The sequence below is a fragment of the Aquarana catesbeiana genome, linkage group LG05 (assembly GCF_042186555.1).
Source record: "Aquarana catesbeiana isolate 2022-GZ linkage group LG05, ASM4218655v1, whole genome shotgun sequence".
NCBI lineage: Eukaryota > Metazoa > Chordata > Amphibia > Anura > Ranidae > Aquarana > Aquarana catesbeiana.
This window is the reverse complement of record NC_133328.1, coordinates 413,593,410-413,607,563: the sequence shown is the minus strand read 5'-3', so window position 1 is coordinate 413,607,563 and position 14,154 is coordinate 413,593,410. Positions and strand designations below refer to the sequence as shown.

General features: G+C 41.1%; 1 protein-coding gene across 2 annotated transcripts in view; it reads right to left on the bottom strand.

Annotated features, from left to right (window-relative positions):
• Window positions 1-14,154, bottom strand: part of CARMIL1 (capping protein regulator and myosin 1 linker 1) — a 475,715-nt gene that overhangs the window by 54,109 nt on the left and 407,452 nt on the right. For both annotated transcript variants that reach the window (XM_073631176.1, XM_073631177.1), the window contains exon 29: window positions 632-781. In XM_073631176.1, coding sequence (XP_073487277.1) covers window positions 632-781 — 150 coding nt within the window. The remainder of the gene's footprint in view (window positions 1-631; window positions 782-14,154) is intronic.

The following is a 14,154-nucleotide window of genomic DNA, read 5'->3' as shown; positions in this document are numbered from 1 at the left end:
TTGCCATCATGCCAATGTTTTATAAAAGACAAGAAAATACAAATTTAACGTAAATCAGTGCTTACAACAATATGGGGCTGCCATTACTGATCACTACTATTAAATGCTAGTTGTCCAGCAGTCATGTTAATCCACCGATTTTAATAATTAGGACTATTTATCAATGTTTTCATCCAAGATTCACACATTATTGAACTGGATTAAATTGGAAAAATGTTTGACTCTTGGGTGAAAGTTGTCTGAAAACAATAATAAATAGACCCCTTCTACATGGAATATAGTTACATAGTTGGTAAGGTTCAATAAAGACACCAGTTTATCCAGTTCAAACTGTGTGAGCATGGGTGTGTTCGAGAATTTAAATCCTCTTGATACCCTGACCTAGAACATGCATGCAGTAAGAGAAGTCAGAACTCCAAAACTGTATAATTATTCTGGATCATTGACTTTGAAAGCGTTGAGGTAATCTAGATGAGCATTCAACCAGGCAACTAGCAATTTCTGAAACTGATCAGCAATGGAAGCCTATTTTTTTTATTACAGGCTTGCTTTCAAGCATTTAAATGTCCCCTACAAAACCAGCCACTTATACAAACAAAAGTGGTCACTAGTGTCAGTAAATATCACTCACCATGCAAGTGTCTAAATCCTCCAGGCGCTCCATTTCTGTGAGGTCCTCAATAGTAATGGTAGAACGTTTGGCGGGTTTCTCCTCCAAAGTCTCGATCTCGAGAGACTCTTGATGTGGAAGAGGCTTTCCACGCTGAGTGAGATGTTCAGCCTGAAAGTGAGTTCAAATTACTGAATACTCAGCATATGCAGTAAATTAGGCTACAAAACATACTAGACAGAAAACAGAACATCTACAGTGGGGACAGAATAGACCCCCTTAAATTTTTCACTGTTTGTTATATTGCAGCCATTTGCTAAAATCATTGAAGTTCAATTTATTTCCTCATAATGTACACACAGCACCCCATATTGACAGAAAAAGAGAATTGTTGACATTTTTGCAGATTTATTAAAAAAGAAAAACTGAAATCTCACATGGTCCTAAGTATTTAGACCCTTTGCTGTGACACTCATATAGTCAAGGTGCTGTCCATTTCTTCTGATCATCCTTGAGATGGTTCTACGCCTTCATTTGAGTCTAGCTGTGTTTGATTATACCGATTGGACTTGATTAGGAAAGTCACACACCTGTCCATATAAGACCTTACAGCTCACAGTGCATGTCAGAGCAAATGAGAATCATGAGGTCAAAGGAACTGCCTGAAGAGCTCAGAGACAGAATTGTGGCAAAGCACAGATCTGGCCAAGGTTACAAAAAAAATTCTGCTGCACTTAAGGTTCCTAAGAGCACAGTGGCCTCCTTAAATGGAAGACGTTTGGGACGACCAGAACCCATTCTAGAGCTGGCCGTCCGGCCAAACTGAGCTATCGGGGGAGAAGAGCCTTGGTGAGAGAGGTAAAGAAGAACCCAAAGATCACGGTGGCTGAGCTCTAGAGATGCAGTCGGAAGATGGGAAAAAGTTGTAGAAAGTCAACCAACACTGCAGCCCTCCACCAGTCGGGGCTTTATGGCAGAGTGGCCCGACGGAAGCCTCTCCTCAGTGCAAGACACATGAAAGCAGACATAGAGTTTGCTAAAACAAAACACCTGAAGGACTCCAAGATGGTGAGAAATAAGATTCTTTGGTCTGAGACCAAGATAGAACTTTTGGCCTTAATTCTAAGCGGTATGTGTGGAGAAAACCAGGCACTGTTCATTACCTGTCCAATACAGTCCCAACAGTGAAGCATGGTGGTGGCAGCATCATGCTGTGGGGGTGTTTTTCAGCTGCAGGGACAGGACGACTGGTTGCAATCAAGGGAAAGAGGAATGCGGCCAAGTACAGGGAAATCCTGGATGAGATGGCCTATTGTACTATATTTGCACTTTAGAGATCACCACCACTATTGTGCCTTCATATTTAAGTTATACTTTTTGTTTTTTGATTTTGTTTTTTGATTTTAGAGCATAGGATTAGCGCAACACCACACTCATATCGACTTTATCCCAGCGAGGGGCAGGCTGTACCCTACTCGGTGTTAGCAGCTTTTCCGTATTATAGATACACCATTACTCTCTATTTTCCTATCTCCCTGTCCCCAATTATTAAGATAGCGCAGGAATACCCCTCATTTGTCTTGTATTCTATCTCCATGTATTCCTGCTGCCATCATGGAGGTATTTTCTTACATGGAGAAAAGGAAAGTGAATCTAGATGAAGTTTTTAGCACGACTAATACAACACAAGTAGGAATTTGGATCTAGAAAGCCTGAGGAAATTAGGGCATAACATGGAAAAGAAGGTGAGCCTGTGGTGGGACATATGCACCTTCGAGACCTACTTGAAAGAGAACATAGTCCCAAGGAGATTGAGATGGGACGTCCCCCCGAATGATGGCTTGACTGATCCAGAATCAAACGAGGAATGGTTTAAATTCTATAACGATAAGGGTCTAGAGCTACTTACTTTCCTCCTAGAGAGAAAGCAAAGAAAAAATAAGAAGTTAGATCAAAATATTCTGGAAATTAGAGAAGAACTAGAGTTATATAAAGATACGACTGAATTTAAAAATCTAACCACACAATTGAATAAAGATCTGGTGAAGAAGGATAAAGAAGTCCAACAAAGGAAAAGCAAGAAACACATTAGGGACACGAATGACTTTTGGAATAACCAAGTGTTCAAATGGCAAAGCCAAATAGGAAAAAGCGAGTTAAGTTCTACATACTCTACCCCTGAAAAGACAGTGAGGGTATACTCACAACAGGCCAATGGTACACCCGGGCCAGATACTCCATATCCCGGTTATCAGGCCCCAAGAGATGGCGGTGAAGGCCCGATACCGAGTAATACAGACTATGGCGAGAGAAACACGTACTACCATCAACATACTCCACACAGAGGTGAGAGGAGACCCCAATATTACAGAATGGAGGTAAGAGACCGTACTATTGGAAAAATAACAGGAGACCTCCATACAGGAACAATCGGCAAAGACCTCCACATGAGCAGAGGGACCAACGCGGACCGCCATACGATTACAGAGATCAGAGAAGAACGACTTATGATCATAGAGAAAATAGGGCACCACCCTATGACTATCATAGACCAAGGGAGAGGAGCCCTTTTCAAGATTATGGGCAGGGTCAAAGGACAGGTTCACAACAGAATTATCATCGGCAGTATGAACGGAGTCCAATACCCACGTATAACTATTACGCCCCCCTAATGAACAGAGAAGAAGATGATAGACAAGGAAGACAGTACCCGACACACTATGAATATTCTGATCACAATAAGCCTTTTTTAGACAGGGTAAGGCCAAACCACCCACCCAGAAATCCGGACGAGACAAGATACCTCAGAAGAAGCCCAGAAAGAAGAGAGGATGCAGAGCCGGAAAGAGAACACAAAAGGAAAAGAGAGTGAAGGGAGAAGGCATTTTTAATCTGAGTGGCCAGGCACTCACCCCCGAAGAGATTGGGGTTTTAGATAAAGGCCTGAAATATGCGCCAACCAAAAACCTGGATAAATTCGAAACGTACATTGGAATACAAAAATTTGTGAGGAAAGTTAATATCCAGAAATACATTGCAGGAAATCCCATTAGATATACAGAAATGGGAAAGGATAATAATTTACATAGCACATTAAGGAACAGTTCAGTTTTTAATCCACCGATTAAAGACAATAAACATATCAAAGTTTTTAAGAGTCGTGGTGAATGAGATTAAGGATCTGAAGATCAAGAAGAGGGAAGATCCGAAGCATATTAAGAGTGGGATTCGCAAGCTGATGAGAAGGAAAGAAATTGTGATCCGACCAGCGGACAAGGGAGGAGGTATTGTGATTCTGTCGAAAGAACAATACCATAAATCAATGATGAATATGCTAGATGACGCAAACACCTATACGAAATTATTAAGCAACCCGATGTTCAGATGTAGGAAAGCGCTTGAACAAGTAGTATACTTGGGAACGAAGAAGAATAAAAGAAGCAAGGTTTCTTGTACCTGACTCATGTCGCACCCCCATTATTTATTCTCTACCAAAAGTCCACAAAAGTGCAATAGATCCACCCCCAAGGCCAATAGTGAACGGGATCGACTCATTGACATCCAGGATAGGTGAATATATAGACTTCTTCCTACAACCAGTGGTCCAGAGTACGAGGGCGTACCTGCGTGATACTAAGCACATTTTACAAATCCTGGAAGAGATCCCCCGAAGAAACAAGACGTACATTATGGCCACGGCACACGTCGCATCCCTCTATACGTTTATACCTCATCATCTGGCATGTGAAGCGGCCAAATGGGGTCTGAGAAAATATTCTGAGTTGTCATGTTTACAAAGGAGGTTCCTGGTAAAATGTTTGGACTTTAGTTTAAAAAACAACTATTTCTGGTATAATAACACATATTACCACCAACATATCGGCGTAGCCATGGGCGCTAAATTTGCCCCCAGCATAGCTGGGCTTTTTATGGCAAAATGGGAAGAGGAATTTGTTTTTAACCACCAACCAGAAGAACTACTAATTTATAAAAAATATATTGACAATATTTTTATAGTATGGGATGCGATATAAACCAGTTAAAGCACTTTTTAGAGAAACTCAATACAAATGATGTAAACATCCAACTCTCTTGGGACATAAGTGAAGAGAAGCTAACGTTCCTAGATTCGGACATTTTACAAGAGGATCAAATTTTTGGCACGTAAACGCACTTTAAAAACGTGGACAGGAATAGTTATCTCCCAATCGAAAGTTGCCACCACAGAAATTGGCTTTATAACGTTCCAAAAGGCCAACTGATGCGATTGAGGAGAAACTGTACCAAACTTCAAGTCTTCCTGGAACCGGCAGAAAAAATAGGAGTCAGATTCGCTGCAAAAGGTTATGACCAAGGATATATAAACAAGAAAACCTCAGAAGTAGTAGCAATGGATTGAAATGCTCTGATCAAGGATAAAACAGTGCAAAAACGCCCACTAGAAGGGCCAGCATTTATTCTCGATTTTAAAACTCAACACAAGAAAGTAGAAAAAATAATAAGACGTCATTGGCATATCCTGTTGGCAGATACGCAACTACAGGGGAGTCTACCAAAAAAATCCCAAGTTTATTTACAAAAGAGCTCCGTTGATTAGGGACAAATTGGCGAAAAACGTGATTGATCCACCAAAAAAGGCCTTCACATTCTTTTCAGGGAAAGGATTCTTCCCTTGCAAAAGATGTTATGCATGCGTTAGAATGAGACGCCCCAATGAAAAAGTGTTTCACTTCTCATCTACATCCACGGGAGACACCTATGAAATACAAAATTTTATCTGTTGTAACACAGAGGGGGCTGTATATGCCCTACAATGTAGTTGTGGCTTAAATATATAGGTAGGACGAAAAGACCACTAAAAGTGAGAATTAAAGAGCATGTGAAAAATATTATAAACGGATATGATAAACATAGCATATCCAGGCATTTTTTGCTATGTCATAATAAAGATCCCTCTCACCTTAAATTTTGGGGTATTGAACCCTATGTGAGGCATTGGCAGGGGAGGACATAAAGTTAGGACCCTGAGCCAACTAGAGTCCAGGTGGATCTTCACCCTGGACACTTTCTCGCCAAGAGGCCTCAATATAGATTTTGATCTGAACTGTTTCCTGAGCAACTTTTAACACCAACTTTAACATTTTTTAATTTTTTCATTTTTTATTGATTTTTTTAAAATTTTTAATGTTTATTCGCAATTCTGTAATATTACATATTACCACTTATTTTAATAGTTCATTATCCAGAATTTTCTCATCACCCTGCCAACCTGTCCCTTCTCACACTAATTGCAAGAGTTTTTAGCATACCAAGATAGATATGTTATAGTAATTCCAGTTGATATTTTTATTTACCATTCACATCAATGAGTATGTATACAGGTTAGGATGTGGTTAATACACATAGCCCACACATATTAATCTGGATCTTTAGGACTCCATAGTCAAATATATATACCCCCACATCATGCACAGAATGCTTGCTTTGTGTTACGATAGCTTTACGTATTTATTATGCATTAGTACTTTCTGGTCACTGGAATGTAAATGTGTCACGTTATACTTGCTGTTTTTAGAATGCCTTTCCCTGACTGATCGGTTTTTATATAAACTATATATATATTTTACATATACTATTCATAGAGATTCGCTCCAGCATTATCTGCAATATTTACAAGTTTTAATTATTTTTAGACTAGCTTGCTCTGGTTGACTGTGCTAGGACTCTATATCACCAGCCTAGCCTGTAAACCAAAATTCCCCCTTCGATTACACCTCTGGTTTGTCTTCTGTTTTCATGGACGGCAGCGTTTTGTGTGTTATAAATTGCCGCTGTACACAGGCTATTATACGGACCGTCACGCCGGTATAATAATGTTCTCCCTTTGCTGACAGTGGCTATGTGCATGTTCGTGGATTGGCCAGTCCCCGCACAGCTGCCTGTGAAATGAACCTCCCCCTGTTAATATGATTGGACGCCCCAGAGCATAGCCGCGCCTATCCATCTTAGGCAATATGGCCGATTGAGTACTTCCTGCGGCCTCAGGAAAATGGCCGCCCATTATACCCTATGAGCCAGCTATTTAAGGACACACTTAGTGCCTCCCTGTATCCCCTGAAGAAGTCATGTGTGTCGTGACGTCACGCGTAGGGACGGGAAAGGCACTCTATGTTTGTATTTTGCATTACGAGCTCGCTGCTCATCGGATTTCCGCCCAGTATCATGTTTTTAATGTGAGTACCTGTACACTTCAATAAAATCCTATTGTTATCAGACAATATTATACTATTGTGGATTTTCCTTTCAGGTTTATCTCGGTGACACCGGGACACTACTTGGAGAGACGTACGCCTATACAGGAGACAAGCCAGGATAGGAATGTACTACCACCGCCCCCACTGTTTGCTTACCCCATGGTATTTACAACCAAAGGCTGCCATCACTATAAAGTGGATATATGCGAGTACCCCATTACCTTAAGGTAAGGGGCCACTGCCCACCAATGTGTGTCGTGCTGCATGAAGAGATATTTATCACCTGTGTCACGTTTATTTTGCACTGAGTGGATCACATGTTCTGGACTTTGTATAGAATATTTTCAGTGATACACTTTAATTTTTGCACAATTAGGAGAGGACTGTACTACACCTTAAGAGCACGCTTTACGCTATATACATGCACCAGATATATGCTGAGAGATACCAGGTGCACACTTGCTCAGTCAGCAGACTGTTGTATTTTTAAGTTTTTTTATTTTTTTATTTTTCAGCAGATTGTATGTGGTACTAATATTTCTATATAAGGATTTCAGGATCACTTTGTTGAGCACTTATATATTTGTTTTATGTTTAGCTTACCATTTTCTTGAGCCTAATTTTGTCTAAACGATGATATATGCTTTTTATGATATATACACAGTTTTAGGCACTCCTAGTTAGAGGTTTTATCTTCACGTTATTGCAGTAATATACACCAGCAAGGCTGAGATGGCCGATTGCACTATATTTGCACTTTAGAGATCACCACCACTATTGTGCCTTCATATTTAAGTTATATTTTTTGTTTTTTGATTTTAGAGCATAGGATTAGTGCAACACCACACTCATATTAAAACCTTCTCCAGAGTGCTCAGGACCTCAGACTGGGCCGAAGGTTTACCTTCCAACAAGACAATGACCATAAGCACACAGCTAAAATAACAAAAGAGTGGCTTCACAACAACTCCGTGACTGTTCTTGAATGGCCCAGCCAGAGCCCTGACTTAAACCCAATTGAGCATCTCTGGAGAGACCTAAAAATGGCTGTCCACCAACGTTTACCATCCAACCTGACAGAACTGGAGAGGATCTGCAAGTAGGAATGGCAGAGGATCTCCAAAACCAGATGTGAAAAACTTGTTGCATCTTTCCCAAAAAGACTCATGGCTGTATTAGATCAAAAGGGTGCTTGTACTAAATACTGAGCAAAGGGTCTGAATACTTAGGACCATGTGATATTTCAGGGTTTTTTTTTTTAATACATCTGCAAAAATGTCAACAAATCTGTGTTTTTCTGTCAATATGGAGGTGCTGTGTGTACATTAATGGAGGAAAAAAATGAACTTAAATGATTTTAGCAAATGGCTGCAATATAACAAAGAGTGAAAAATTTAAGGTGGTCTAAATACTTTCCGTCCTCACTGTATTATAAGAAGTTCTAAGATCGAATTAAATTTTTGCTTTTACATAAACAAAATAGACTAACACCGGGAGGGTAAATTTAGAGCAGAAGTTACACACACCTCACCTTTGCCTGGCTCAAGTCTTTTACTGGACTTGTTTGCCTACATCGCCACACCCTGAAGCAAAAGGGCTAATATGAATCTAACATATAGCACCAACGGGTTGAATAGGTACCAATAGATTGAAAAATTAAAGGGAACCTGGGGGTAGATCCAAAGATTCCAGTAAGGGGCTATTTACCTGTAGGAGTGAAGGCATTTGCACCCTTTAAAAAGTCCATTATTAAGCAGTCATTTTATTTAATTATGGAGTGTTAACCCCCTTCACCAAATTTGTATATGAACATTTCCCTGTATGACACGTTGTGCAGAGTACAATTTCATATGCGTTCTCCCCTTTGAGGTCCAGCAGCTGACACGTCGCATTTCTGTTTGTACTTAATCCTGACTGTGACAGCCGGGTCCCAACTGATGATGAGTAACCAGAGTGGATCTCAATTTCGTGATCACTATGTCAGCTCTGACATAGTGATCACATGAAGGCTGAAGGCTCTATTGACAAACATGAAAGCCTTCGACATGCAGATAAACACTGATGTTTTCTGTTTGCAGTGTTTATCTGAAGTGCCCTGCATTTATATTGTAATATAGAATCAATTTAAATAATAAAAAGTAGAAAGTAATGAAACACATAAAATATGTATTGGATTACCAGTTGCTGACAGCCTACCGCATATTTTCTGTGGCAGGTCGGCACTCTTGCAATAGCCAGTGGGGGGGGGGCACGATCGCGCGCTGATTGGCAACAGGGGAGCCAATCAGCTGGTCTGGCGGATGCGAAATCTGCCGGCCACCCGCGATCGCTCCCCACAGAGATAGAGCTGTTCTGTCATTAGCATAGCGGCACATAGGCTGGGAGAGAAACACTTGGAGCCAACCAGACTCCACTACACTGCGTTTTGCTTATCCATCTTGCTAAGATCACACTTAAGCTGGCCATACATTATATCATTTTCTTATTCGATTTCCTTTAGGTTTACCTTCAACTATGTAGTGCAAGGGGCCTATCTGAATGCACTCAAATTTAAAGTGTTAAGGTTTGACCTCATATTATATGGTTTTGGTAAATCTAAAAGAAAAATTGTACAAGAAAATTGTATAAAGTATGGCCAGCCTTAGATTGTCCTGACAGGAGTAGAAAGCAGAGGGAGGTCTTTATCAATGTACTGTTTGCCTGGTGGGGTATCTTTATCAGAAGACTGGTTAAACTAAATTGCAGATCCTTTTCGCAGGACAATTCACGAGAGCCATTTTCTGTAGTTAAGCCTTAAATTAATCCTCTCACCAGTTGAGTCTTCATCTCACATTTTTGAATAATTGCCCAGTGCAATAATCCATTACGGACAACCTGTTACACGTCAAGGAAAATTACATAAATCCATAGCAAAAAATAACTATTTGTCTTCAGACCCTTACCTTGAGCAATTGTGCAGCAACTTAATGAACAACTGACTCAATTATTAAATCCAGCACATAAGAAAGCTGATTAATGCTAAACTGAGTTTTCTGGTACTAGAAAATAATACAGATAGCACATCCATACAACAATATCAATTGTCTCCTCTAACAACGAATGCATAGCTGATCGAATACATACAATGCATAAGAGACCTACTAAAAAAAAATATGCTAAAGAGAATCAGTGTGAATATTTATGCCACAATGTAGTCATTGTGCCAGCCTGTGCCTTTCTGTACCTTGTTCCAATCTAATAAGAAGCCAATTGTATGGTGCTATACTTTAAAATGATGTTTTCGGGAACCATTTCTTTTTCTTATTACACCCAGCTATGATAGAGGTTTATCTTACTATGGTGTTAAATCTGGATTGGAATAAAACAATGAAACAATTGGAATATCTGGCAGGAACAAAAAAAAAAGCTTCTGTTTTTCAAAATCAATTCATTTTAAAATGTGTTTATAAGGTATCCATTCAATTGATTAATGTGATAAATGAGTCTTAATTGCTCTAGCAACAATGTTGAGCTGACTACCCAACCAGTGGCTCTTAGGCCATATGTGGCTTGAATCTGCCCCTTGTAATGCTCCTGGCAGCCTCCCAACCGGGTGCTAAGCATGGAATTACCTGTGTTGAGTGCAAAAAGTATTTATTGTACTATGACATTTACATCTATCAAACACGTGCATTCAGGCGATAGATGACTAGCATTCTGTGTTGATTCAGAAATTCCCCAATCTATTACTGCCTTGAGAAACCACATAGATGGTCAAAAATCCCAGCGTACCAATAGGATTTCATATGTGTATACAAAGAGGCATTAGGTGCGGTTGCTCCCATGATGCATGCAAGAATGATACATTACAGAGATTTTAATGCAGAATAAACAGCGTTTCATCATATTTTAGTGCCTGTGCTACCACACTACAGTGTTGTGGAGTTACAGCTGGGTATGCAGGGTGGAACAGCCACCTGACTGCTATTTAACTGGGTAAATAACCGTCCAACAATCCTCTGTTCAAAAACATATCCTTGTAGAATAGGGGTTAAAGAAGAAGCCTCACTTCGCAAAAAAAATCTTTACTCTGTTCCAGAGGAGACAAAGTGCTCTTTGTCCCGTTTTGTATCCTAGAGAATAGCATGATCAACAATGCCCCCTTCCCCCCACTGCGGTCTAATCATGTTGCTCTGTAGAAGGAGGAAAATTAGGTAGTGCTGATTAGCACTGCTTGCCCAAGACCACACCGACACCGGGTATGTCAGAGCAGTCGGACTGCAAGGAAAATATCCATAGACATGCTTACAACAGATTGGGGTGGAAGTAAGTGAGCTCTGCCTTTGCTCCACAACAGCAATGCTGATTCAATTGTTATGCAGTGGAAGGGGGAGTATCAGCACTCACCTTTGTCTATGGCAACCTTTCCACAGAGGAACCCTTGAAATAGCTTTCAGATCTCGGGGAATCCCTGCTAAAAATTACTACATCTACCATCAACCCATGACACATTAGTGTGATGGTCATTGGGAAGAATGGTCCTTACACTTAGCCCCTTATAGATAGCTAAAAAGATTAATGGTGTCAGTGGGAACTTATCTGAGAGGCAGACATTGTTCATTGCTCATGGAACCTCCAGCAACCTCTGGAGGAACCCTAGAGTTCCATGGAACCTTGGTTGAAAAACCCTGGTCTATGGTGTGCTCCTTATTGTGCTGTGCACAATCCATTACTCTGTTGTCTTATTGATGTCCAGGACAAAAAGAAGTAGCCACTTAGCATAGAAAATGCCTTCATTCTTTCTGCTCTTCACAAGGTGTGTAGTGTACAGTCCATCACTCTGCTGTCTGCTTCTATCTCAAGAATATTAAAACCAGAAAAATATCTACAAATCTTTGTTACGAATGATGGGCGCTGGCAACTGAGTTCTGCCTGCGCTCAACAGGAATGGCCACAAATTGGGCTTCTGGCAGAGAAGTAGCTGACACACAGCAAAGGATGTTAACAAAATTATTTTCTGCGCAATCCTTTATTGTTTACTTGAAACAGCAAAGCATTTCTACATGAATGTATAGACCATCATTACATTTTTCAATGCTCATGAGATTTTAGTACTGTTTAGTTTAGTATTGTTTTCTGGCTCTACGTGGACTAAAGCCTAGTACACACGTCGGATGACATCGGCTGGTTCAATAAAAAACAGCCAACATTCGGCTCGTGTTCGTCTGGCTTCTGTCAGACGAGCATGCTGGAAAACCAGCAGCAGACCGACTCACGATCAGCGCTCCCAGCCAATGAAAGAATCAGCTGAGAGCACTGCCCAGAGTGTTCTGGTGGGGGGGGGGGCAGAACACAATAGCACAGCAGGGGAGATCACTGTACCAACATCGGATTGTTGGTACAGTGACACCAACCAGGGCTTGCAGTTTTGTTTCGTTCAACCCACTGGGTTGAATGAAAAAGAAAACTATAATGCCCCGTACACACGGTCGGATTTTCCGAAGCAAAATGTTCGATGGGAGCTTGTTGTCGGAAATTCCGACTGTGTGTAGGCTACATCGGACATTTTCCTTTGGAATTTCCGTCACACAAAATTTGAGATCTGGATCTCAGATTTTCCAACAACAAAATCCGTTCTTGTAAATTCAGATCGTGTGTACACAATTCCAACGCACAAAGTTCCACGCATGCTCGGAATCAAGCAGAAGAGCCGCACTGGCTATTGAACTTAATTTCTCTCGGCTCATCGTACGTGTTGTACAGCGTTCTTGATGTTCGGAATTTCCAACAAGATTTGTGTGACCGTGTGTATGCAAGACAAGTTTGAACCAACATCCGTCGAAAAAAAAAAAACATGGATTTTGTTGTCGGAATGTTCGGCACATCACGGATCTTGTGGACAGATTACTGGGAGGGGCTGGGGAAGACCCGGCTGTCATGGTGCACGTTGGCACCAATGACAAAGTCAGAGGCAGATGGAGTGTCCTAAAGAACGATTTTAGGGACTTAGGTGCTAAATTGAGGAAAAGGACCTCCAAGGTAGTATTCTCAGGAATACTACCGCTACATCGAGCCACACCAGAAAGGCAGAGGGAGATTAGGGAAGTAAACAAGTGGCTGAAGAGCTGGTGTAGTAAGGAGGGGTTTGGGTTCCTGGAGGACTGGGCCGACTTCTCAGTCGGTAACCGGTACTATAGAAGGGACGGACTGCACCTAAATGAGGAGGGGGCAGATCTGCTGGGAATGAAGATGGCCAAAAAGTTAGAGGGGTTTTTAAACTAGGCGATGGGGGGGGGGGTCCAGAGACAGTGATAGCCAGCGCGGATGATATTCCAGAGGGTAGTGTTGGGGGCATTAGTGGTAGGTTAACCAAAGCACAAAAACACAAGGTGAGTATAGTAGCAAGTCCTAGTTGCAATTTTGAAACACCCAATACGAGGACAATATGCGACCGGTCTAAACTATGTGGCATGTTCACCAATGTCAGGAGCATGGCAGACAAGATGGGTGAACTAGAGATACTGTTGTACAAGGAGGATTTGGATTTTGTGGGAATTTCAGAGACCTGGTTCAACAGCTCTCATGATTGGCTGGCAAACATTCAAGGGTATACCCTATACCGCAAGGATAGAGAGGGTAAAAAAGGGGGAGGGGTATGCCTATATATCAAGAATAATGTACAAGCGAATGTGAGAGATGACATCACTGAGGGAGCTAGAGAGGAGGTGGAATCCTTATGGGTAGAGCTCCAAAGGGATGAAGCTAAGGGGAAAATAATACTGGGAGTATGCTATAGGCCCCCTAACCTGAAGGAGGAAGTGGAGACGGATCTCCTATCACAAATTGGATTAGCAGCAAGGATGGGAAGTGTTATCATAATGGGGGATTTTAATTATCCAGACATAGACTGGGCGGAGGGAACCGCGCATTCATTTAAGGCTCGCCAGTTCCTTAATGTCTTGCAGGACAATTTTATGGGTCAGATGGTAGATGCACCAACTAGGAATAAAACATTACTGGATCTACTGATTACCAACAATACAGACCTGATCACAGATGTGGAAATACTGGGCAATTTAGGTAACAGGGATCACAGGTCAATTAGTTTCAGTATAAATCACACACATAGGAAACATAAAGGGAATACAAAGACACTGAATTTCAAAAGAGCCAACTTCCCTCAACTACAAACCTTGCTAAAAGGCATAAATTGGGATAAAATATTAGGAACAAAGAATACGGAGGAGAGATGGGTTTGCTTTAAGAGCATATTAAATAAGGGCATTAGCCAATGTATCCCATTGGGTAATA